We start from the raw sequence: 24,800 nt of genomic DNA, 5'->3' as shown, positions 1-24,800 counted from the left end.
TGACAAGGAGATTGAGAAAAAAGGCTCATCAGTGAAAAATTTGAGGAAAGTTTTTCTCTCCAAAAATGATTTTCAGAAAATTTTTTAATTATTCCAGATACTTTAGAAGGGGTGAGGGGTAGTGGTGATGGTACTTTTAGGCTTTGATTTTCTCTCACTTGTTTCTTCTTTCACTCAGTGAGGAAAAAATTGAACCTCAATCCTAGAATTGCAGTGCAAAGCAAGTAACAGAAATGTAACTCAAACACAGTTCCAGAAATGTCCCCAACCCACCAAAGAAGTCAATACAAACACCACTAGCCAGGTACAGACTTGTTGATACAATCCTAGAGCCTCCCCCATGGTCAGGAAAAAATACATAGGAATAAACAGAACAATGAATGGACTCCATCTCAAGTTCCCTCAAATAGGCTGGAAATAGTTTACTACATATCCTGGCAAGGGCTAAGTGATCATTTCCACCTGTCAGGAATGATGCCCCTATATTTCCTCAAGAAAGAAAAGCATAGCAGCCAAAAGACTCACCATCCAATCAGGCATAGCAAAAGCAGAGGTAGTGCCTGCATTACTGTTCCACTTCTCCATGATGTAGGCTTGAGCAGCTTAAATATGTCCTGATGAAGAATGGAAATACGTTTTGGATACGCCAAGGATGGGTTGGAGTGGGTGCTTAATCTCTGCTAAGAACTGCCAAACACCTAGTTATTCAAGAGGTTCAAAACGGCAGCTCTGACTGCACCCTTGTCCTTCCCACAGAGGTTTCCAATTCAAATGAAGCTTAATTAGATAAGAGCCAGACAAGTAATAAATAGGCTGCTTCAGTGGCCAAAGGTTTCTGCTTTAGATTTAAATCCAGGGCCAGATGCAAGATTCCAAACCCAGGGTCTATTCTTCCCACAAGAAATTTGCCCAGTGCAACCCAAACACTCTGTCCCACCTCTCCCAGAGCTTACTTTCTGCTGCAAAACAATGCCAAGTTGTCAGGCGCCTGCCTCCTTTTGTTCCCTGGGTGTCACTTCTCCCCCGCCCCTCGGGACACGTCACTGAAAGAGCTGATACCAAGATCAATAAGGATCAAGGTCAACAAGGCACTCTTACTTCTCAAGAGCTGTTCTCTTTGGGTTGGTGTGGCAAATACGTAGCCTCCTTGAAATAAGGAAGCAAAATCCAGTTAATGAAATTCAGAATGTCCTGAAGGAGGTAATGATGTCCATACTTGCTCACACTAGGGCCCTGGCACCAAACTTGGGTATCTCTCAAGTTAACTTTAGATGGGAAGGGAGTTATAGATGGAGTCAGGGAAGCTTTGTGGCAAAATTCAGGAATGTAGCAGGCTTTAGATAGTATGATGGGACTTTTAATACCACAACTCCCTCTGCTGGCTCCTTTAGCTATGTACACACAAGCAGCCTGGCTCTCAGCTACAGAGAAGGCTGTACAAGTACAGCCAGCCCTCTTAAGACTGACGCATTACAAGAAGCAGCGCAGCTTTGGGGTAACAGAGCCTCTTAATTAGAACTGGTATGGTCAGTTATTCTAAGTTTCAGAGAGAAATAGCATTTCCATATAGCAGAGCATGTGCATGATTTCCAGAGGATCTATTTCCTCTATAATAGTCTTTTCCCCAACTCTCTAATACAAGTTTTCATTCTGCATTTTTTAAAAGGAATCTGATAACAAAACACCTGGGGAGGAAATTCATGTAATCCATTATTTTCTGTTCACTTATTTCTAAAAGACTATCACAGAGGAACTCCAAAAAACTGTCCCCTTAAATGTTTACAGGGCCAGGAAGTCTACAATGCCCAGGATTTTTTCCTGGCCATTTTCCTAGGACTAAAGCAACCTACAAAGATCAAGTAAGTGTCGTTACAAGACATATTCATTTGCTGGGCCCTCATCTGCAGAAGCCTGGATAGGCTGGGGCTAGTGACTTAGCATGGTGTCAGTTTAAGGGGAAGGTAGGTGTTCTAGAGTGTTAGAGGGCAGTGTTGAAATGTTTGACCACTGGGTTCTAGGCTGAGTAGGGAGGCAAAAGAACCTAGAGCCTTGTCACTAGAGTGGGAGAACAAAAAAGGGTCATAATGCAGGTGGGACCAGAGGTCCTAATGTAGGCAAAGAGTAGTATGAATAACTGTAAGAAAATTATGATCATATAGGAAACTCCAAATTGGAGAGAGTGGAGATAGAACAATTCTGTTTGGATGAGAAAGAATTTGTGGCTGTGCTGATGAGTAGTTGAAAGAGAGTAGACATGAAGTTCCATTGGAGTTAAGATAGCAAAAGAACTATGAGGTCAGGGCCTCCAGCTCTTTGCCTAGGGCTAGGCCCAGCTTGTTACTCCAGCTATAATACTAAAATACATACACTCTCCCCACCTATTGAAATCCTTCAAAGCCCAACTGGGTTTTTTTTTAAATGCCTGTTTAATCCTTGAAGTCTAATTCTTCCACAGTCTGTAATTACATTTTCCCTGCCCCACATCACGTTATTTCTACTTTTCTCATAGACTTCTATATTACATTTGTGTGTGTATTATTTGTCCCTAAACAAATTTAACAAACATTTATTAATCACCTATGTACTGAGATCTGGGGAAACAAACTAGCGAAGATGGTTGGAGGACAGGTAGAAAGTCGATCCCTTAGCATAAGCAGAGTGGCTGAAGCAAAGAAAGGTACTGAGACAGAGAGGACAGGGTAAGTCTGAGAGGTAGGAGGCATAGTTATTACCTTGGATGATTTATGAGTTAAGAGCCTTCTACACATTATATAAACATCCTAAGGAAAGAGATGGTGCCTTAATGTATGACCTTTGGCAGCTCCTAACCAAAGCAAAACATGCATGTACACATAGCAGGCATTTCATCAAATATTTGTTGAATGAGTGAATCTTATCCTGTCCAAACTATTAAAGTTGCCAATTTTTTGTTCCTTAACATCTCTCCCATGCAATCTTGTCCTTTTCATTCCCAGTCTGACCACCCTGGTTCAGACTTGTTCCAGTAACTGATTGTCTAAATTCTGGTCTACTACAAATTTGGAAAATTCATCTCTTTTCAAACTTTCTTCCATAGCACTCATCTCTTCCCCCACCCCCAACCCAGCATTATTCCCTTTGGTGCTTTCATTTTGGTTTTAAAATAATTTTAGCACTTTTCAAAAAAAAATCCTTGCTTCATTTTTCTGGAAATTCTGGCTGAACTTATACTCAAGCTGTGTTTTGTTTTATAGCTTGGCTTATAGATGTTTAGGAATCATTCTGTTCTTCTGGGTTTGTGCTTTGAGCATCCCTCTCAACAGAATAGGATTCTTTTTTTGTTAGTTTATTCTTCTAGCCTACTTCCTTAATTTATATTAGGGCCAGGCTCTGCACACTTCCAGGAGAATGTTAGTAAGTCAACTAACATTTATTAAACCTAATACACAGCAAACACTGTGCTAAGCACTGGGGATATTTTTTTAAAAAACAGGTTAAAAAAGAAAACCCAGGGGCGGCCAGGTAGCACAGCGAGTAAGAGCACTGGCTCCAGTGTTGAGAAGACCTGGAGATCGAATCCCGGGCTCAGACATTTAGCACCCACCCAGAAACACCTGGCCATGTAACCTCGAGCAAGTTACTTAACCCCAGTTGCTTAGGGGCAGCCAGGTGGCTCAGAGAGTAAGAGCACCGGCTCCAGTGTCGGGATGACCTGGACCAAATCTGGGCTCAGATACTCAGCACCACACCCAGAAATAACTGGCCGTGTAACCTTGAGCAAGTTACTTAACCCCGATTGCTTTTAAAAATTAAAAAAAAAAAAAAGAAAAAGAAAACCCAGTCCCTGAACTTGAGGAGCTCATAATCTAATGAGGGAGGTAACATGCTAACAACTAATAATAAATTAGTTAACTAATAAAATACATAAAAGATAATAAGGACCTTCAGTGGGAAGGTAATAACATTAAGGATAGGGAGAGACTTTCTTGTGAAAGGTGGGACTTTAATTGAGACTTGAAGGAAGCAGGGATGAAGAAGGAAAGCATTCCATGGAGGAAAGCAAGTGAAAATACCTAGAGCAGGGAGATGGAATGTCTACTTCAAGGAAAAGCAAGAAGGTCAGGACCACTCAATTCCAGGGTATACAGGGGGAAGTAGAGAAGACTAGAAAATTAGAAAGGGGTAAGGTTATGAAGAGCTTCAAAAGTTAAACAGAATCTTCTATTTGATCCTGGAAACAATAGAAAGCCACTACAGTTGACTGAATGGCGGAGGCAGGAAAATGGCCAGACCTGGGCTTTAGGTCTGTCAATTTGACAGCTAAATAGAGGATGAACTCGATTAGAGAGAGATTTCAGACAGATCAACCAGCAGACAATTACAGTGGTTCAAGTGTCAAGTGATATACAAGGATGGCTGCAGTGTCAGAGAAGAGGAAAGAATGTCTGGGCTGAACTTTTGTCCTCCTGGGTCCTTCTTGTTGTTTTCTTTGCTACTGTTGTATTATTCCAAAAATGTCAGGGACAACTCAGGCCACACACTTGCTAACTTTTAGTACTCCCAAAGTGGTCTGATCCAAGGCAAAGTCCTATCACAGACCTCCTAGTCTGAGTTCTCTAAGTTCCTGACCCAGGTTTGGGTCTGTACAATATTCCTGTTGACTTGCCCCTTTTGGGTAGTTCCAGTAGATTGCTGCTGGACTCAGCCACTATCAGCCAGCTCTGCTCATTCAGTTCTGCAGGTTCAGAATAACAGAACTTCAGGTTCCTCTTTGGTTTGGGATTCCTGCTTTGGTTATTCCATCACAGGTTTTAAATTAGCCACCCTCAACTGAAGATCTCTTTTTTTTTTTTTTGCTTTTTGGAGGGCAATTGGGGTTGTGACCTGCCCAAAGTCACACAGCTAGTAAGTGTGTCAAGTTACTGGGCCAAATTTGAACTCAGGTCCTCCTAACTCCAGGGCCGGTGTTCTATTCACTGCGCCACCTAGCCGCCCCAAATAGATCTCCTCTTTAGTCAGTCCTGGATCTGTTATCTGGACCTGGGTAGTGAATCACAGATCTGCCATTTAGCTTGGGTTCCTGAAACCTACATTAAGACCCTTGTATGGGGCTGGGTCTTCTTGCCCTGATGGCACAGTTTCAGTCTTCTTTCCATTTCTGTGTGCTGAAATGCTCTGTATGCACAGACACAGACAGGTCCTATCCCCAGTGTTCACAGATCTCTCTGGAAATAGGAATCACTATGATTTTTTTCTTGGATTTTCCAATCAGGAGCTGTTCTGGTTCATCTAGGTTTTTGTGGAAGAGCTGTAGAGTAGAGCTCATCTATACTTCTTCCTGCTACTCTGCTGGTTCCACCTTTTTACCCTTGTTTTGCAACTTAGTATGCTGCACCCAAAGCATTCTACTCTTCACACACCTAGTCCTTCCTCATCTCTGGCTGGGTCTGGTGTTATGCCCTTCTTTTTCTCTACTTGGAATACTACTTTCCTGCCCTCTAACTTCTCCCACACCCAGGATCTGCCACCTACTTTACTGGGCCAATAGAAGCCAATCCTTTCAAACTCTTCTTTCACCCCTATATTACATCTCAGAAACGTCATACGTCATTATTGTTTATTTCTTCTTTGTTGCAGTCTCTGACAAAGAGGTAGGTTTGTCCCTAGCTAAGGACAAACAACCCCATAACTTAGGTCTTAGATCCCATCCCCTTCAGTGTCAGTCCTCTCCCACATTCAGCTACTCTTAAACTACTGGCTCATTTTCTGATGTTTACCAAGTTTCCCAGGTTCTTTAAAAATGCTTCATTTGAACCTGCTCTTCCCTCAAGACATATCTATCTCTTTCCCTCCTTTCATAGTCAAAAGCCAAAATCTACATTCATTACCTCCAGCTGACTCACCTCCCACTCACTTTTCAATCCCTTGAAAGGTTTTTTGACCAGACTACTAGACTAAGACTGTTCTTGTTAAGTTTATTAACAATCTCCTAATTACTAATTCTGCAGGCCTTTTTATCAGGTCTCATCTCTCCTGACCATCTCTTTAGCTGTCCTCTTCTTGAATACTCTCTTTCCCAGGTTTTTGTGATACTGCTCTATAGTGGCTCTCTTCCTACCGGACTCCTTGGTAACCTATCTCTCCCCTAAACTCCAGGCCCCTATCTCCAAGTGCCTGCATCTCCACTTCCAACTCAACATCTCCTCAACTGTTCACTCTTACTCCACCTCTATAGATAAGCAATTGCTAAATCAATGATTCTACCCTCACCATCTCTAGCATTGCCCCTTTGTCTCTCCTCTCATCACAACTACCCTAAGTCCTTTACTACCTTTCTCTTGCACTACAGTAATAGCCTCTTAAAGTCTCCCTGAATCCACTTTCTCTTATCTCCAATCCATTTTCCACAAACTGCCAAATTGATAATCTTAAATATAGGTCTGACCATGTCACTCTCCTGCTCTGCAAGCCTCAGTACCCTTTAGAATAAAATAGTAACTTCTCTCTTAGGCATTTTAAGTCCTTTCCTGGCTGATCACACAGTACTCCCTTCCGAACAGCTCCAGCAAGAATGTTCTCCTTGCTATTTCCACTACACAACAGTCTGTCTTTTGCATATGTACCTTTGCAAGGCTTCACTCCATATCTGGAATGGTCTCTTCCCTCACCTTCACCTCTTGGAACCCCTGACTCCCTTCAAGGCTCAGCTCAGGTACAACCTCCTTCAATAGCCTACATCTGATTCACCTAGTTGTTAAGAGACCTCTAATAAAGATTTACATTTTCTACAGATCCTTCATTTACTATCTATGAACATGTATAGTCAAATGTAATCTCCTTTGAGGAAAGGGACATATTTGTATCCTAGCACATTGCCTAGTACAAAGTAAGTGTTTAATAAATGTTGGCTAATTGACAAGGCTTTCTCCTGGTTCTAATCCTACCCATCTGTCTACTCCTTTTCAATTTCCTTAAACTGGATCATTATCCACGTCTGGCCCCAAAAGTAGATACCTCGGCTCTGTCCCAGGCCTTCTTCCCCACCTCTCTTAATGATTTAATCAGCTCCCATGGGTTCAATTATCTTAACGGAGAAGACTCCCAAATTTATATATCTAGACCAAATTCCTGTGCTCCAATCCACTGCCTATTTGACCTCTCCACTTAGATGTTCCACCAGTGCTTCAAACTCACTATATCCAAAATAGAACTCATTCTTCCCCCCAAAAACACATGCTTTCTTCAAACTTTCCTGTGTGAAGAACACCATTGTATAGTAGAAAGAATATGGGATTTAGAGCTAGAGGACGTGGTTTCAGATCCCACTTAACCTTTTGAGCCAAAGTTTCCTCATACTTAAAATTAGGGGGTCATGCCAGATGACCTCTAAGTTTTCTGCTCTAAGTCTACTCTCCTTCTAGTCACCCAGGTTGGAAAGACTGGAGTTACACTTGATTTGTCACTCTTCCTCATTCCCCATATACCTAAGAAGTTGCCAAGTGTTCATAACTCTTCTCTCAAAGCATTTCTCTACTCATTTGGCCACTACTTCAGTTCATTTTGTTCTACTTGGAATATTGCAACATCTCCTATATCTATCTAGCCTTTCTATATCTTCAATAAATTTTTCTCAGTTAACAAAATTCTTAAAGCACAGATTTGACTATAGTAGTCCTTTATTCAAGAGTTTTTGGTGGTTTCCTATTGTCTCTAAAATACAATAGAAATTTCTCACCTTTCATAATCCTGCTCCAGACATATGCCATATTACTCCCCTTCATGTACTCAGTTTTTCAGGTAAACTGACCAAATTACTATTCTTTTATTCTTCAACTCAGGACTTGATCTCCTGTCCCAATGCCTCTGTATAGGCCTCCATCCTTGGACTATTTTACTTCTGCCACTTATGATCAGCTCCAAGACTCAATTTAGGTGCTACCTTCTCTGGGAAACCTATTCTTTTTTTTTTAATTGCTATTGTTACTAACTGTTATCTTTTGTTTTTCACATCACCAGAATTTCTTCAAGTATCTCCCCCTCCCCTTGCTCCCAAAGAGTTGCCATATAATAATATTTTTAATAAAAAAGAGGGAAAATCTTTTTGAAACTCTGAAAATATATACACTGTACCACACCCATGGACCTCCCACCTCTGTAAATGAGTGAGATAGGTGTGTCTTCTCAGATCTTTTCCTTGGGGTCATGCTTGTTCTCTGTAATTTTGCATAAAATGTTAAGTTCCTTGAAGGTAGGGACTATTTTGCTATAATTTTGTATCAACAGCACCTAGTATGGTCCCTTGCACAGGGTAGGTATTTAATAAATGCTTGTTGAATGAATTTACACCAATTAACAGTCCTATCACTTCTTTGAGCTTCCTCTTATCTCTACCTTTGCTAAAAAAGAAAGCAAAAACCCAGTTTTTAAAGTGCTCAGCTTTCCTCATTATCTCATTATGACCTTTGGCATTCTTGAAATATTCTTACAGAACCATACTACACTTTCATATTCATCCTCTCTTACCTGCCGTTGTTTCCATCCTCTGTAAGTGTTTTTAAAAAATAACAATTATTGAGTTTCCTGTGTATCCACATGGTTTTCTTTAGACAATACTTTGTGGTCCTCATTAGAATTGTTTATTTTTGTGTACTTAGAATTTAATTCAGAGATTTCTGTCCTTGGGCTAACTTGTTCTGTATAATTTTAGTATATGAGATCCTTTAAGAAGCTTTTGAAATCTTCTCTCCCCAAATTTAAGGTGCACATCAGATTATGCTTGGTGTTCCTCACCTTCTCTGTCACAAATTCTAAGATGGAGTGGTCACTTCTCTCCAAGGTTCCCTTCACTTCCACCCCAGCAACCTCCTTGTTGGTAAGAATCAGGTCCAGGATAGAAGTTCCCTTCATTGGTTTTTCCAGCTTTTGAAAGATAAAATTATCATTAAGGCTGGCCAAGAAACTATAAACTGTTCTGCTTTAGGTAGAGGCACAGACAGCACAGACAGATATGAGCAGTTAGGTGGCACAGTAGATGCTGTTCTACTCAGAATCAGAAAGACCCAAGTTCAAACCAGATTTATTAATTACCCTGGCCTGGGTAAATTACTTTCTGTCTCAGCTTCAGTTTCCTCATCTGAAAGTTCTTGTATCAAACAAGATAATATATATAAAACACTGCAAATAATAAAGCACTATATAAATGATGTTATTATTACTATCATTATCATTATTAGATAAGGCTCAGACACTCAGTTCACTGTCACTACTATATGCTATGCCTCTGTGTCAGACTACAATCTGTTTCCTGAACTAACCAATTTCCTTTTTCAATCAGGTGGGCTGTAATACAGGTTGATGACAATATTGACTGACTCCTTTGATCTCCACACAAATAATTTCCATCATGCTCTCCCCCACCCTACCCTTTTCTAGATTTCCTTAAGAGAGTATATCTCTGGGATTTACAAGACAGAGAACCAACAGGATGGAGGACCACACACTTTCGCCAATCCCCACTAACTTTCGCCCCCTTCTCAAAGAATTATAAACATATATACAGCAATTAGAGCTGAATCAATGAGACAAAAGCGGAGAGAATTTCATGTGGCAAAATTATGATTAACTAAGAGAATGCAAATCCTTAAAGTGGTTACTCTGTACCCCTTCTCCATCAACTTCAACACTCCCAGCAGGGAATGACCTGTGGCCTTGTAACTTCCTCCCCACCCCACCCCCTACTTAAATAGCATTTTAATTTTTCCAATTATATGCAAAAATAATTTTCAATATTCACTTTTACAAAACTTTGAGTTCCAAAAAAATTTTCCCCTCCTTCTTCCTTCCCCAAGGTGGCATACAATCCAATATAGGCTATACGTGTACAATCATATTAAACATATTTCCACATTAGTCATGTTGTGAAAGAAGAATTAGAACAAAAGGGAAAAACCATGAGAAAGAAAAAACAACAAAAAAGAGAGACTTCAATCTGCATTCAGATCCATAGTTCTTTCTCTGGATGTGGACAGCATTTTCCATCATGAGTCTTTTGAAATTGTCTTAGATCACTACATTCTGAGAAGAGCTAAATCTATCAAAGTTGGTTATTGTACAATGTTGCTGTTACTATGTACAATGTCCTCCTGGTTCTGCTCACTTCACTCAATGTTAGTTCATGAAAGCTTTTCTAGATTTTTCTGAAATCCACCTGCTCATCATTTCTTATAGAACAACAGTATTCTGTTACATTCATACACCACAACTTGTTCAGCCATTCCCCAATTGATGGGCATCCCCTCAATTTCCAATTCTTTATGTGGGCTTGTATCTTGAGACTTATATTGGGATCTACTTTAGGTAAACAGTTGCCAGCAGGTTACTTCAGTCAAGGGCTACCCTCCACCAAGTCACATCTAAGCAGGCATAGATTTTGCTCAGTCAAGTGAGGAGATGAAATGAAGAATTCAGCCTTTGATATACAGCAGCCCCCAGGCTATATATACAAAGCTTCAGGGACACTATAAGGAATACCTCCTCTACCTTTCCCCAACCCAGCAAAATGCAGCAGATGCTGATTTAGCCCAACAAGAAAAGGAAAGGAAAAACAAGATAAGAACTGGAATAGGGAGTGCTGCAGCAATGGAAACCCAGATGAGGCTAGTTCTGTTTTCCCATCTCCCACCCTCAAGCTACTCAAAGCAGAGAGCAAAGCTGGTGAAAAATAGATCTAGGTAACTAAAACTTTCAGAGAAAACTAAGGCCACCATGCAGTCCAGCCCAAGGGTATAACCGGCATCAGGAAGTGACAGGGGTATAATATCAGGGAGAAAGGCCAAATGACAAAAGATTTTAAGAGGAAGAAAACTCAATAAACCCAAATGCAGAATACAAGGAGATAAATCAACAGAAAGGATCCTAAAGTCTCATATATAAGGAAGTTGGTGGCACAGCAGATAAGAGTGCTAGACCTGAGTTTAAACTCTGCCTCAGACACTTCCTAGCTGGGTGACCCTGAACAAGCCACTTAACTGCTGTTTGCCTCAGTTTCCTCAATTGTAAAACTAGGGTAACAATAGCACCTATCCCATCAGGATTGTTATGAAAATGAGGTGTTTGTAAAAGCATTTAGAATAGTTCCTAGAGGGACAGCTAGGTGGTGCAGTGAGTAGAGCAACGGCCCTGGAGTCAGGAGGACCTGAGTTCAAATCTAACCTCAGACACTTGACACAAAAACTTGCCCTGTGACCTTGAGCAAGTCACTTAACCCCAATTGCCCTGCAAAAAAAAAGGCAAAAAAAAATCCATAGGAGAAGAAATCAAGAACAGACATATCACAATTTATAGTTCTTGTATTAGAAAGTTTAAAGACAATTTGGATATTAGAAAAAAAACGAATTCATGCTGGAGTTTCTGCAAAGAAATTAAAGACACAAATTTAGCACTGGATACAAAAATACTGAAGTAGAGGAAAATCTGGCAGAAAAGAAGCAAAAGGCAATGGTATCAAAAGAACAAATGATCTCTATATAAGCCAAAGCCATTAAATTCAAAAGATGGTATGCATAGAGATAATTTAAGGATCACAAGTTTCTCAAACAAAACTGATTAAAAAAAAAAAACCTGATCATAATGTGGGAAGTAGTGCAACATGACTGCCCCAAACTTTGAATGTAGAAACAGAGTACCCATTGAAAAAATTCAGAGATCATCTCCAGAAAAAAAAATACCTCCACTTCAAATGCTAAGACACATGAGGATAAACTGAGTAATTCCAATGATAAATGCCAAATTCTGAAGGCAAACAAAAGATTTTCAAATACAAAGGAAAATAAATCAAATAATCTAAGATTATTCTGTACCTTATGAAAACTGCCAAAGGGGATGGAATAGAAGATTCTGAAAAGTAAAGGAGTTGAAGCTCAAAGCCCAAATGACATACTCTATAAACTTGAACCTAATCATATATGAAAAATATAGGCATTCAACAAATGAAGCATGAGGTATTCATGTAAGATATGATATATAAGATATGATATAAGATATATATAAGATAAGAGATGTAAGATACATGTAAAGAAACAGAAATGAAGGTAGAGGAGCAGAACTGAAGCACCACAGACTAAAACCCTACTACTTTCATAACAGGTGAATCAATGGGTTTTGTGGGACAAAACTGCAGAGCGGGCAGATGGGATGAGGCAGAAGATACAGGGGATCAATAATGTACCCTTATTACATCCACAGATGAACAACAAAAAGATGGTGACTAATACAGCCTTTTTTTTTTTTTTTTTGCTTTTTGGAGAGCAACTGGGGTTAAGTAACTTGCCCAAGGTTACACAGCTAGTTTTTTTTTTGTGTAGATGTTAAGTGTCTGAGGCTGGAACCAAACTCAGGTCCTCCTGACTCCAGGGATGGTGCTTTACTCACTGCACCACCTAGCCGCCCCCTAATATGGCCTTTCAGGGAAGCTAGCTGATGAAGTGGATAGAGTGCCAGGCCTGGAATCGGGAAGACTAATCTTCCTGTTTGCCTCAGTTCTTCATTTGTAAAAAGAGCTAGAGAAGGAAATGGCAAGTCAGTGAAGCAGCAACTACACTGGCATACCCAGGATGGCTGCTAGCACAGGTTCTTAGATTTGTTTTACTAGGAAAGATAGCTGTTCAAAGGGTCAACAATCTTTTTAAAATTACATTCATTAGTTCAGAGGAAAAAATCAACACCCCAAACTTCAGAGAAAATCCAAACAAAGAAAATAGAGAAAATAAAAGCAGAGAAATAAAGACCAACAGGGCTTCTAACTATCTAAGAAATTAGCACAGATCAACAGACAGATTCATTTGTCTGACCAAGGCAATACATACATAGTTACCAGAGGGAGAAGCACCAACATTTGGTTTTTGGTTTGGGTGGGGGAGGGCCTCCTTAATGGCTACCCAAAGTCTCATTTGGTCAAATCACAAGACCACTCTTCCAATGAATGAGCCCCAAAGCAGAATGCTAACCTCTGAGTATATATACCCTTTTTAGAGCCAGAGGGCATCACAACCCTCCTGACTTAGTACCTAATTAGAAATTAGCAAAAGGTGTGAAAGTCTTCCTATAAGCAAGCCTCCCCTAAGCAAGCTTCCCTTAATGGGCTCCAAGTGAGGCCTGTTAATGGGTGGAGAAGATCTTAAATCCCATTAACATTAGTCACTCCAGTATCTTTGCTAATAAAACCCCAAAATGAGATCAGACATGACTGAACAACAACAAACTACAGCCTATCAGCAAAAAGAAGGGCTAAAGGATATTTGTAGAGGTGGTAAAAGAGGATTCTGAACTAGAAGGATGACCTCAACCCAACTGAGGAGAAGGATGAGTTTCACTGAAGACAATCTCCATTAGGAGTGTATTCCTGAAATGAAAGACTTGTTTCATGATGGGTTTAATCTATGGGAAGAAGGTAGGAGACTATCTTCTGACAGAGTGTTGTGTCTTCATGGACAACATCCCGCTCCAGCAAAAAGAATATGAGAGCTTCTAAGGATAGGTGGCACCCAGAAAGGGGGGAGGGACGGGTTAGGGGTGGGACAGAGAACAAACATGGATCCAGGGATGGTATGGCACACTCAATGAAAAAGAGAAGGAAGACTGGATATGTCCTCAGTCCAGGCTACTAGGGAGGCTGGGGCTGTTGGATCATTTGAGCTTAAAAGTTCTTAGTAGGACTAAATCCAATCAGATGTAAGTATAGCACCAATATGGTAACTACCCCTCCCCCCCATCTCCCCAAATAGACACATACCCTGCCAAAGCCTAGAACACCACCAGCCTTCTTAAGGGGGCCTAGCTGACCCATTTTGAAAACAGCAGGTTAAAATTTCTGTGCCAGTCAGTAGCAGACTTGGGGGCATTGAGAAACAGCCAATGAACTTCGAGTCTAGTCTAAATAGGAAGAATGGCACTTTCTGTTCTCAAACTATACTATAAAGCAATAATTGTTTAAAAAACAAACAAATACTGAGTACTAGTTTAAAAACAGAAAAAGTAGATCAATGGAACAGACTGGTCAAGAAAGGATCAGAAATAGCTGAACTCAATAATCAAATGATATAAATTAGCTGAGGACTCTTTCTGACAAGAATTACTGGGAAGCAGTCTGACAGAAGTCACTTTTGAACCAATACTTTATACTACAAACCACAATAAATTCAAAACGTTTATGTAACCTGAATATTAAGGGTCATATAATTTAAAAAAATTATAAGACAAGTGAATCATACAACTTTCACAGCTATGACTAGGAGGTAAATACTTTTTTTTTTTTGGAAGGGGGAAGGTTCAATTTGGAAGGGCAATTGGGGTTAAGTGACTTGCCAAAGGTCACACAGCTAGTTTCTGTGTTAAGTATCTGAGGCCACATTTGAACTCAGGCCCTCCTGACTCCAGCCCAAGCTTTTATTCACTGCACCACCTACCTGACCCCCTAGCCTAAATTCTTAACCAAATAAGGGTGAGAGGGTATTAGAAAAGATAATTTGTTTCATAAAACTGAAAAGCTTTTGAATAAACTAAATTAATGCAAGTATGATATGAAGGGAAGTACTCAACTGGGAAAAAACTATTAAATGCCTTTAATAAGAGTCTTCTATTCAAGATATATAGACAATACAGACAATGCAACACCAAAAGCTTTTAGAGAAGTGGTCAAAAAGATGTAAACAAAGGGTCTGCAAGAGAAGAAGAGAATATTAACAACCATTTGAAATATTGCTCGAAATCATTGATAAGAAGAGAAATGCAAATCTTAACAACCTTATACCAACCAAATTGGCAACCATGGTAAAAGATGAAAATAGTCAGTGTTGGAGGGGTTGGGTTGTGGCACACTAGACAGGGAGACTTCATTTTAGATTGTTAATTTGTTTTTGCTCTCTCTTGGATCAAATTAACTAACCAATTTTGATAAGTGTTTAAATTTTTAAATTGCCTTTAAATTCCAAAACTAATTTTTACTTTGGCATTATTTTATTGATTTTCAAATTTTTTAAATTTTTTTATGTTAAATTTATTAGTCCTCTTGTTAATATAAGTGTTCAAAGATCTATATTTTTCTCTAAGTATTGATTTAGATATGTCTCATAAATGTTGGAATAATGTCTCAGCACCATTCTCTTCAATTTTCTGCTGGTTTCACAATTTGGTCTTTGACTCATTTAATATTTATGATATAGTATTTTTATATTTCATTTAGGTCTATAACTTTTGTTTATATCTCCTTTACTGATTAAAACTTGTAGTATGTTATGATCTGTGATGGATTACTTAAGATTTCTGCTTTTCTGCATTTGTTTATGAGTTTTGGATGTCCCAGAATGACCAAACTCCATGTCTCATGGGGACTTAAGAAATACACACATATGCATGCATGTATGTACATGTTTACATGTGTAGTTATTCCTCAGCTTTCATAGGGCTGTATCTAGAAAATGGTGCAAAAGACAAAAATGCAAATATTGATACACTGAACCTATGAGAAATAGGGGGGTAAGTTCCCACAACCACCAAATATTGAAATTTTTCCCTAGAGACTATTGAAAATACACTTTCTGCATACAATTCTATTTATAACAAAACATTAATTCTGCATCAATGACTACACGCTTATGCTTAGAACCCAAAGGAATAACACTATGTTTTAGGGGCATAATTACAACACTAAACTTGAGTTTTAAAGGCAAACAATAAAAATGTACAATGAATGCAATGGAGCTCTTTACAAAAGTAGGGAAAACAACACCAGTAAAGTGACTTAGTGGGATACCAACTGCTCCACAAATTTACACACATTGCACCTCATTTTTTTCTCTATTGTGCAATACCAATAATGTGCACAGTTGCCAATTCACAGGTGAAAATGAAGTTACTTAATAAAGTCATGCAAATGTTTGAAGTCCCAAAAATTAAAGGCCCAAATGTTGAGAATTGACTGTAAATATAATATATTCTCAGACTGCCACTCAAAAATTTCCACAGGGCTAACAAATTGAGGTTTCCAACTTTTTGTTCAAGTCTTACATTTTCTTGTTTATATTTCTGGTGAACATCAAATTCTGACAGAGAAATGTTAAAATTACCTAAAATTAGTAGGCTAGGGGTAGCTAGGTGACACAGTGAATAGAATATCAGCCCTGGAGTCAGGAGGACATGAGTTCAAATCCAGCCTCAGACACTTAACACTTACTAGCTGTGTGACCTTGGGCAAGTCACTTAATCCCAATTGCCCTGCCTTCTCCCCTACAAAAAGACCAAAAAAACTTTCACAACAACAAAAAATTAGTAGGCTAAGAGATCTTGAGTTGGCAACAATCTTAGGTCATGCAGTCCAAATATTTCATTTTAGGTGTAAAAAAACTGAGGCCCAGTGAGGTTAGGTGATTTTCCTAAGGTCATATGAGTAGTAAAAATAGCAAAGCAATAATATGGACTCAGGTCCTGTGACTCTACTACATTCTTTCTTTTTTCTTTTCTTTTTTAATATTTAATATTTTATTTTCCCCCAATTACATGTAAAGACAATTACAAATTTTTTTTTATTTTGAGTTCCAAATTCTCTCCCTTCTCCTTCCATCCCCCTCTCACTGAGAAGGCAAGCAATGTGATATATATTACACATGTGTACTACATTCTTTCTCCTGCACCAGAGTCTCTTTAGTTATCTCACTACTTAAGTCAGGGGTGGGGAACCTGCAGGCCATAGGTTCCATCTTATCCTTGAAGAACCTGGATGTTGTCCACTTGGAACATTTATATTTAATACTGACACAGTTTAATTTTCTCCATATGATTCATTCAAGAAAAATAGTTTTCCTGCTGGCCTATTTTTTTTGTTTGGTTTGTTGTGTTTTTTTTTTTGGGGGGGGGGATAGGGGTTAAGTGACTTGCCCAGGGTCGTCACAAAAACTAGTTAGTATCTGTGGTTGAATTTTAACTCAGGTTCTCCTGAATCCAGGGTCAATGATCTATCCATTGTACCTCTAACTGCCCCTTCTTTTTAAAAAAATAAAAAAAAAATGAAGCCTGACACAGCATTCCACAACAATAATTCCCCCACATACACATATCCCCTCTTTTGCAGAGAAAAAAAGGTGACAGTTGTTTTCTCATATCTCCTTTTTGGAGTCATTACAATTTCACAGCATTTAGCTCCATTGTTTTGTTGTAGTTTCTTTTTGGAGGGCAATTGGGGTTGACTTGCCCAAAGTCACACAGCTACTAAGTGTATCAAGTGTCTGAGGCTGGATATGAACTCAGGTCCTCCTGACTCCAGGGCCAGTGCTCTACTCACTGTACCACCTAGCCACTTCTGTAGTTTCTATTTACCTTGTCTGTAGCCATTGTTTATTCCTGGTTCAGCTTACTTTACTCTGTATCAGATCACCTCCAGCTTCCAGTAATAGGTGGTTCAGTGGATACTGAGCTTTGAGGGAAAACCTGAGTTCAAATCCTGATGCAAATGTTTTTGTGACTACAAAAACCACAACCTCTCTGGGCCTGTTTCTTCATCTGTAAAATGAACTTGATAGCCTCTAAGGTTGCTTATAGTTTTTAAATTATGATCTTATTTTCTTCCTGTGTATCTCAGTTTCATTATATTCATGTATCACAATTTAACCATTCCCCAATCAATGGGATATTTAATTGGTTTCCAATATTTCGTATGTAAAGTTCTGCTATGAATATTCTGCGGGTATACAGGACCTTTTTGTTTTTTGGTCATTGTCCTCCTTGACATATATATTTTTATATACCTAACAATGAACATTTAAGTCACTTTCTTTGTCAAATTCCAAATTCCCAGCATCACTGGGCCAATTCACAGCACCAACAACAATGAATTAGGGTGCATGCCTTTCCATACCCCAGACAACATTGACCACTCCCATCTTTTGTCATTCTTGCCAATTTGCTGAGTGTGAAGCAAAGCCTGAGGGTTGTTTTGATACATATTTCTCTTACTATCAGCAATTTGGAACATTCTTGCATATGCTTATTAATAGTTTCCAATTCTTTTTTGAGAACCATTTATTCATATTCTTTGACTACTTTTCTCTTAGAGAATGACTTCTGGTCTTATACATTGCTATCAGTTGTCTGACAGCATCTTCTTATTAAAGAGATTCATTACTAAGATTTTTCTTTCCAAGTCAACCACCTATTGATACACAAAGGATTTTATTCTAGCCCATGGCATTGAATTGGTACAGATCCTGATGCTTTAGAAGAGCCATTATTTCAAATAAAAGAGATGGGACTCCTGAATCATAGGACTACCATATTATTAAGCCATACCAAAGTTGCAGGGAGTAAACTGAGCCCACAGGTTCAAGGTTATACATTATGTCATATGCCAGAAAGGAAGTGAAATGTTACAGAACTGAAATTCATAAGTACAGACAAAGAAAAAGAGGTTATAACTAAGATTTAAAAAGGTTGGGTTGATTTTATTAAAATGAATGCTCTCAGGGAAACTGGATCTGATGTAATTAACCTATAAGGTTCAATGAACTGGCTTTTTCTGAAAATTTATAGGGTACTGATGAGACCTCAAATGGCAGGGGAAATTACGTGTTATCTGTTGTTGTTTTTAAGGAAATAAAGTGCTATCTACTCCACCTTCTCAATCTAGAAGGATTCAGGAAGCATGTCATTAATGTAAGTTTGTAAGCATAAAGAAAATAGCAAATTGTTTATTAACACCTAATAGCAATCTGTTTGAGGAAAGTTGTATCAAATAATTTCCTGCTTTAAGCAAATTATCAGCCTTGTAGCAGAACAGACATCAGAGCTTCTGATAAAACTGCTGGCATTAAATGGATGTGTAATTTGATAAAATTTCAAATTATATCAGATACTGTTATTGGTGTTAGGCCAGCATGGGAAAAAACAAAAAGTACTAATACAAAGCACGCTGTTCTAAGGCTGATATGAATAGTTTTCCAATTGTCTTTTTAATAATAAGCTGTTGCCAGTACTTTTTTTAGGACAGGATTACAATCCAAATTATCAAAACAAAATGGTGGACTGATACATAGCAAATGGAATGATTCTTTCTGTAATGACACTTCTTAGCTGAGTGATCTTTATTACTAAACAAGTAATTATCAAGCAAGTAGCAACCTCAGTTTCCTCACTGTAAAATGGACATAACAGTACCTACCTACCTTACCAGGTTGCTATGAGGATTAAATGTATTAATATATATACAAAATGCAAATCAGTGCTATACAACTATCTGTTGCTGTTCTTCAGTTGTTTCAGTCGTGTCTTACTCTTCATGACCGCATTTGGGGTTTTCTCGGTAAAGATACTGAAGTGGTTTGCCATTTCCTTTTCCAACTAATTTTACAGATGAAGAAACTAAAGCAAACAGGGTGCTGGTTGCTGTTGTTGTTGTTATTATACTCAAACCCTTAACTAAAAGCATGAATCCCCTCCAAAGCATTCCAATTTCAAAATGTCAAAGATAATGATAGGGGAATAAAATATAATGGTCTATAGTTCTTCCTAATCTATGGTAAGATTCTTGAGGCCCTGTCAGACAGTCTAGTAATGGAAAGAGTCTTAGACTTGGAACTAGGGACTTTGAATGGAATATCTAACATCTGTGTGATAATGTGTAAGCAATTTAACTTCTCAGAGTCTCAGTTTCCTTATCTGTAAAATGGGGGTAATAACACTGTAAAACCTTCTTCAAAAGGATTGCTGGAAGGAAATCACTATAAGTGTGGGTTATTATTAATACTATTATCATACCTCTTTGTGCCTCTCACAGTACCTAACAGTGTTTTGCACATTCATATCATTCATCAATGCATCAAACTATATAGTTGCAAAAAGGGCCCTGGAACACATGATAAGGGATATAATGAAAGTTTCAGTATTTTACATTTTAAAACTATGAATTAAGCAAATTCACAGGAAAAAAACCTAAATGAACATAAAATTATTCATATCATTTCAAATTCTATTCCAATCATTATTAATGCACATAAATCTAATTTTATGTAACTGTAATTATGAAGCTATGAGCAGAAGCTATTTTAATGAGGAAAAAGAGGAGCTACTTAAAAAGACCAAAAAGGATGTTAAAACTCAGCAAATTCAGATTTTTCTAAAGACATCCCTAGATAGCTGATATAAATGAGGAGCATGAGTCCTAATGAAAATTGTTGAGAATCATAAAGCCTGGGTACAACACTTTTAAATTTAATCAGCATTATCAACATTTTATTCATCACTTTTTTGAGACTAGATAGCCAATGAAACAATAAATCAAGTCTTAATTTGTAGTGTTTGCTGATTTCCACAATCAATAAGCAGGTTAAGAGCTAGCTCCAGCATATTCCTAAATAAAGCCCAGAATAAATGAAAGTTTGAAATTAATACAATGGAGAAAGTATATGTGCACACACCCCTGCCCCCACCTCCACATACCACACACATCTCTATTTTGGAAACAAATAGAAAGATCAAAGCAATAGATTCACTGCTCTCCAGAATAGATAAGATGATGACAATAGATGGACAACAGAAAGAAGCCTCCACTACCCAACTCAAGTGCATTATGAATAATCTTTGCACTAGTAAGGGAAGAAGAAAAAGATTTAAAAGGCAGTAGAAATCAGCTAACAGGGATAAGTGAAGAGATATTCAGGCAGCACTCTCCTTCAAGTTCCCCACTATCCAGTTTTTACTGTTTCTCATACATGGCAGCATTACATTTCATATCTCCATGCCTTTAAAAAAACAACAAGGGGAGGCCAGGTGGCTCAGCAAGTAAGAGCACCGGCTCCAGTGTCAGGATGACCTGGGGATCAAATCCGGGCTCAGACACTTAGCACCACACCCAGAAATAACTGGCCGCGTAACCTTGAGCAAGTTATTTAACTCCGAACAACAACAAACCATAATTTTATAATTAAAAAAAAACCAACTGACAAGCATTTTCTTCTTTTCTTCTCCCTTTACTGAACAAAAAATAAAAAGGAAATACTAGTAGTAAACATAGTCAAGGAAATCAAATCCTTGGTTTCATCATGAATGTCTCGTTCTGAATCTTCTCTCTCAGCAGGTGAGTAGCTGCCTACTTAATCCTTGGTCCTCTGGAATTGTGATTGTCATTGCAGTGATCAGGTTTTGAAGTTTTGCAAAACTTTTTTCTTAGTAATGTTACTGTATAAGTTGTTTTGGTTCTATTCATTTCACTATTCAGAAGTTCATAAAGGTCTTCCAAGTTTTTTTTTTTCTCAAACGGTTTCTCTTTTATAATTTAGGCATAATAGTATTCCATTACGTTTGTAATTTAGCCATTTGTATTTAGCCATTCCCCAAAGATGGACACTCTCTGAGTTTCTAGGGTTTTGGGGTTGTTTGTTGTTGTTTTTTTTTTTTTTGCTATTACAAAGATCTGCTATAAAACATATATAGGTCCTTTTCCTTTTTCTTTGATCTCTCTGAGATACAGCCTAGTAGCAACATCACTGAGTCTAAAAGTATGCATAATTCAGTGACTTTTTGTTATAGTTTCAAATTGTTTTCCAGGATTGTTGGACCAATTCACAACTTCATCAACAGTATTATTATGCCTATATTCCTAAAATCTGTCCAACTATCATTTTCCTCTCTTGTCATCTTTGCTAATCTAAATATTCCACAGAAGCTCAATGTTGCTTTAATTTATATTTTTCTAGTTATTAATGATTTGGATTATTTTCCACGTTTCTGTTCATAGCTCATCTTCATGCTTTTTTTCATTGGCTATCCCCCATGCTTGAAATGATTTCTTTCTTCATATCTGCCTCTTAGAATCCTTACTATCCTTTAAGATTCACCTCAAATGCCATCTTCTATAACCCCCAGCTGATCTGCTCTCCTCCACAAAAATTATCTTATTTTACAACTACATGTAATATATATGTACCAGAGTGTCAGACCCTACAGTAAGGTCTTTGTAGCTTTTCTGCACAATGTCTCATACCCAGGAGGGGCTTAATAAATGCTTGTTGACTGAGGTGGACCCTAAGCTGAGCTTTTGAAGGAAGCCCAGGGGTTTCAAAAGGCATGTGTGAGGTGAGAGGGCAAAGCAGCAAAGTATACAACTAAACAGGTTTTTAAGAGCCCATAACTAGGTTAGATTTGTTACCAGAGGTATAACTATGAACCACAGAAGGTTTTTAAACAAGAGAATAAATAACAAGTTTGAAAAACAAAGTGAGCAAAATACCATTTAAAGCAGATTTTTGCTATTGTACATAGGTCATTCTGGAGAAGAAAAGAACTAGATGAACTTAAAATAAAAGCAATCACTCAACAAATATTTGCTGAAGGAATGAAGAATGATTATGTGGTAGATCTGAGATGGTTAAGGTGTGGATGAGGGTTCTGACTGCAGAAATTAAGAAGGAAAAGAAATAAAAGGGAATGCTAGTATTAGTCCAGACATGTAAGACAACAGAGAGCAATGTGACTCATCAGGTATACAAGTACTCATTCAAATAGTAGCATAATCATATTCTCTGCACAGTTTTCTTCAAACAGGATTTATCTTTATTATTTTTATGATTAATAATTACTATTATTATGACTTGCAGCTATTTATCACCTTATTTCTAAGGAACTCCCATGTAAAGTAGATACAGATTTTTTCCCTTTTTACAGAAACTAAATTACTTTAAAGGATCACCAAAGAAATCAAGAAAAGAGCTAGGACTAGAATGCAGATCTTCCTACAGTTCATCCTATAGTTCTAACAATAATATTTCTAATAACAAGCAATAGTTATCACAATAATTGCTTGTTTTAAAAGGACTTAAAAATTGTGTGTGGGGGGGATCTTTGCAGCAAGTTTCTCTGATAAAGTTCTCATTTCTAAGATATATAGAAAACTGATTCATATTCATGAGAATAAGAGCCATTCCCCAACTGATAAATGGTCAAAGGATATCAACAATCAGTTTTCAGATGAAAAAAATCAAAATTATCATATGAAAAAAATGCTCAAAATCACTAATAATTAGATAAATGCAAATTAAAATAACTCTAAGGTGCCATCTCATACCCATCAGGTTGGCAAAGTTGGCCATACAAAGGAAAATGACAACTGCTATAGGAGCCATAGAAAAATAGGCACATTGCATTATAGATGTAGCTACGAATTGGTCCAGCCCTTCTGGAAAGCAATTTGGAACCATGCCTAAAAACTCATTAAACTGTAAACCATGCCCTTTGGCCTAACAATGCTGCTACTGGATTTATACCCCAAAGAGATCAGAGAAAAAGTCAAAGCAACCATTTATGTTCAATATATATATATATATATATATACATATATATATATCAATCAGCTCTTTTCATGGTGGCAAAGAACTGGAAACTGAGGGGTTGTCCATCAACTGGGAAATGACTGAACAAGTTATGGTATATGAATGTAATGGGAAACTACTGAGCTGTAAGAATTGATGAAGATAGTTTTGGAAAACTTGGGAAGACTTGTATGAACTAATACAAAATGAAGTGAGCAGAACCAGGAGAACAATGTATATAACAAAATAGAGTAAAGAAAAAGAACTCTGAAAGACAATAAGTGATCAATACAATAACCAACTATGATTCCACAGGACTCATAACAAAACATGCTACCCATCTCCAGACAGAAGTGATAAACTATTTTTTTTTGGACATGTAATTCAGGAATTGGTTTTTCTTGACTACACATGTTTATAATGGATTTTGTTCTTGCTTTCTCAATGGGGGGGAGGGGGAAGAGAGGAGTGAAAGGGAGAGAATTTAAAACTTAAAATCAAATTGGCATTTTTTAAAAAGGACCTGAGTAGACTTTTCCTTACTGTTATTACTCCATGTAGTCATTCTTTGGCAGTTAATAATTCACAGGAAGTTGTGCTAATGAATGACTTAATGTCTATAAGGTGCTTTAAGGTCCTTGGGGGAGAAGTGTTGTATTCATTTGCTTTTGATGGTTCCAGAACACATTAGCTTTGACAATGCCCAGAAAGAAGTTTCTTGTCATTATTATTATTGCAAATATTGCCTGTGAAATTTCAAAATCAATTCAGCCTTCTGGGTTCCCTCCTCTCAAAGGTAAAAGTGTAAAGGTGATAAAGTAAAAATTCTTTGCCAGCTATGTCAGTGATGTGGGAGGTCGGAATAGAGCTGAGCTCATTTTCCTGAAACAATGTTGACAGTGAAGTATTAACAGGAGTCAAGACTTGCTTCCAAGAGACAAGTCTTATTCAATGCCACCCACAGAGAAGACAGAAGGAGCTGTCTTCAAATTTTTCTAATTGCAACTGTATTCTTCACTACAAGATGTCAATCATGTTTAGCTTCAACCCCCCCCCCCCAGCCAATAATCTAAGGAAAACAATTTAGAACAAAGAGAAGTTAGATTCAAAGAAGGATGTGTTTGTTAATAAATTTTAAAAGAGATAACCATAAGCAATACTTTAAGAGTTAACAATAGCTAAGAAATCACATAGGTTTTAATTTCATCAACTCTTTAAGAACATAAGGGGCAGCTAGGTGGCACAGGGGATAGGGCACAGGTCCTAAAAATCAAGAGGACCTGAATGCAAATACAGCCTCAGACACTCAGTAGCTGTGTGATCCTGGGCAAGTCATTTAATCCCGATTGCCTCAAAAAAAGAGAATTCGTGTGTGTGTGTGTGTGTGTGTGTGTGTGTGTGTGTGTGTGACAGAGGGAGGGAGGGGGAGAGAGAGAGAGAGAGAGAGAGAGAGAGAGAGAGAGAGAGAGAGAG

General features: G+C 38.0%; 1 protein-coding gene across 6 annotated transcripts in view; it reads right to left on the bottom strand.

The window, feature by feature from the left end:
• Nucleotides 1-24,800, bottom strand: part of AHCYL2 (adenosylhomocysteinase like 2) — a 155,860-nt gene that overhangs the window by 47,623 nt on the left and 83,437 nt on the right. For 2 of the 6 annotated variants that reach the window (XM_069087194.1, XM_069087195.1), the window contains exon 2: nucleotides 8,770-8,898. The exons of the other annotated variants lie outside the window; for them this stretch is intronic. In XM_069087194.1, coding sequence (XP_068943295.1) covers nucleotides 8,770-8,898 — 129 coding nt within the window. The remainder of the gene's footprint in view (nucleotides 1-8,769; nucleotides 8,899-24,800) is intronic. 6 annotated transcript variants of the gene reach the window in all.

Source organism: Petaurus breviceps, unplaced genomic scaffold, assembly GCF_028583685.1.
Source record: "Petaurus breviceps papuanus isolate PSGF00001 unplaced genomic scaffold, PetGlider_PUasm1.0 181, whole genome shotgun sequence".
Lineage (NCBI taxonomy): Eukaryota > Metazoa > Chordata > Mammalia > Diprotodontia > Petauridae > Petaurus > Petaurus breviceps.
Note: the sequence above shows the minus strand (reverse complement) of the source record. Positions and strands in the feature narration are given on the sequence as shown.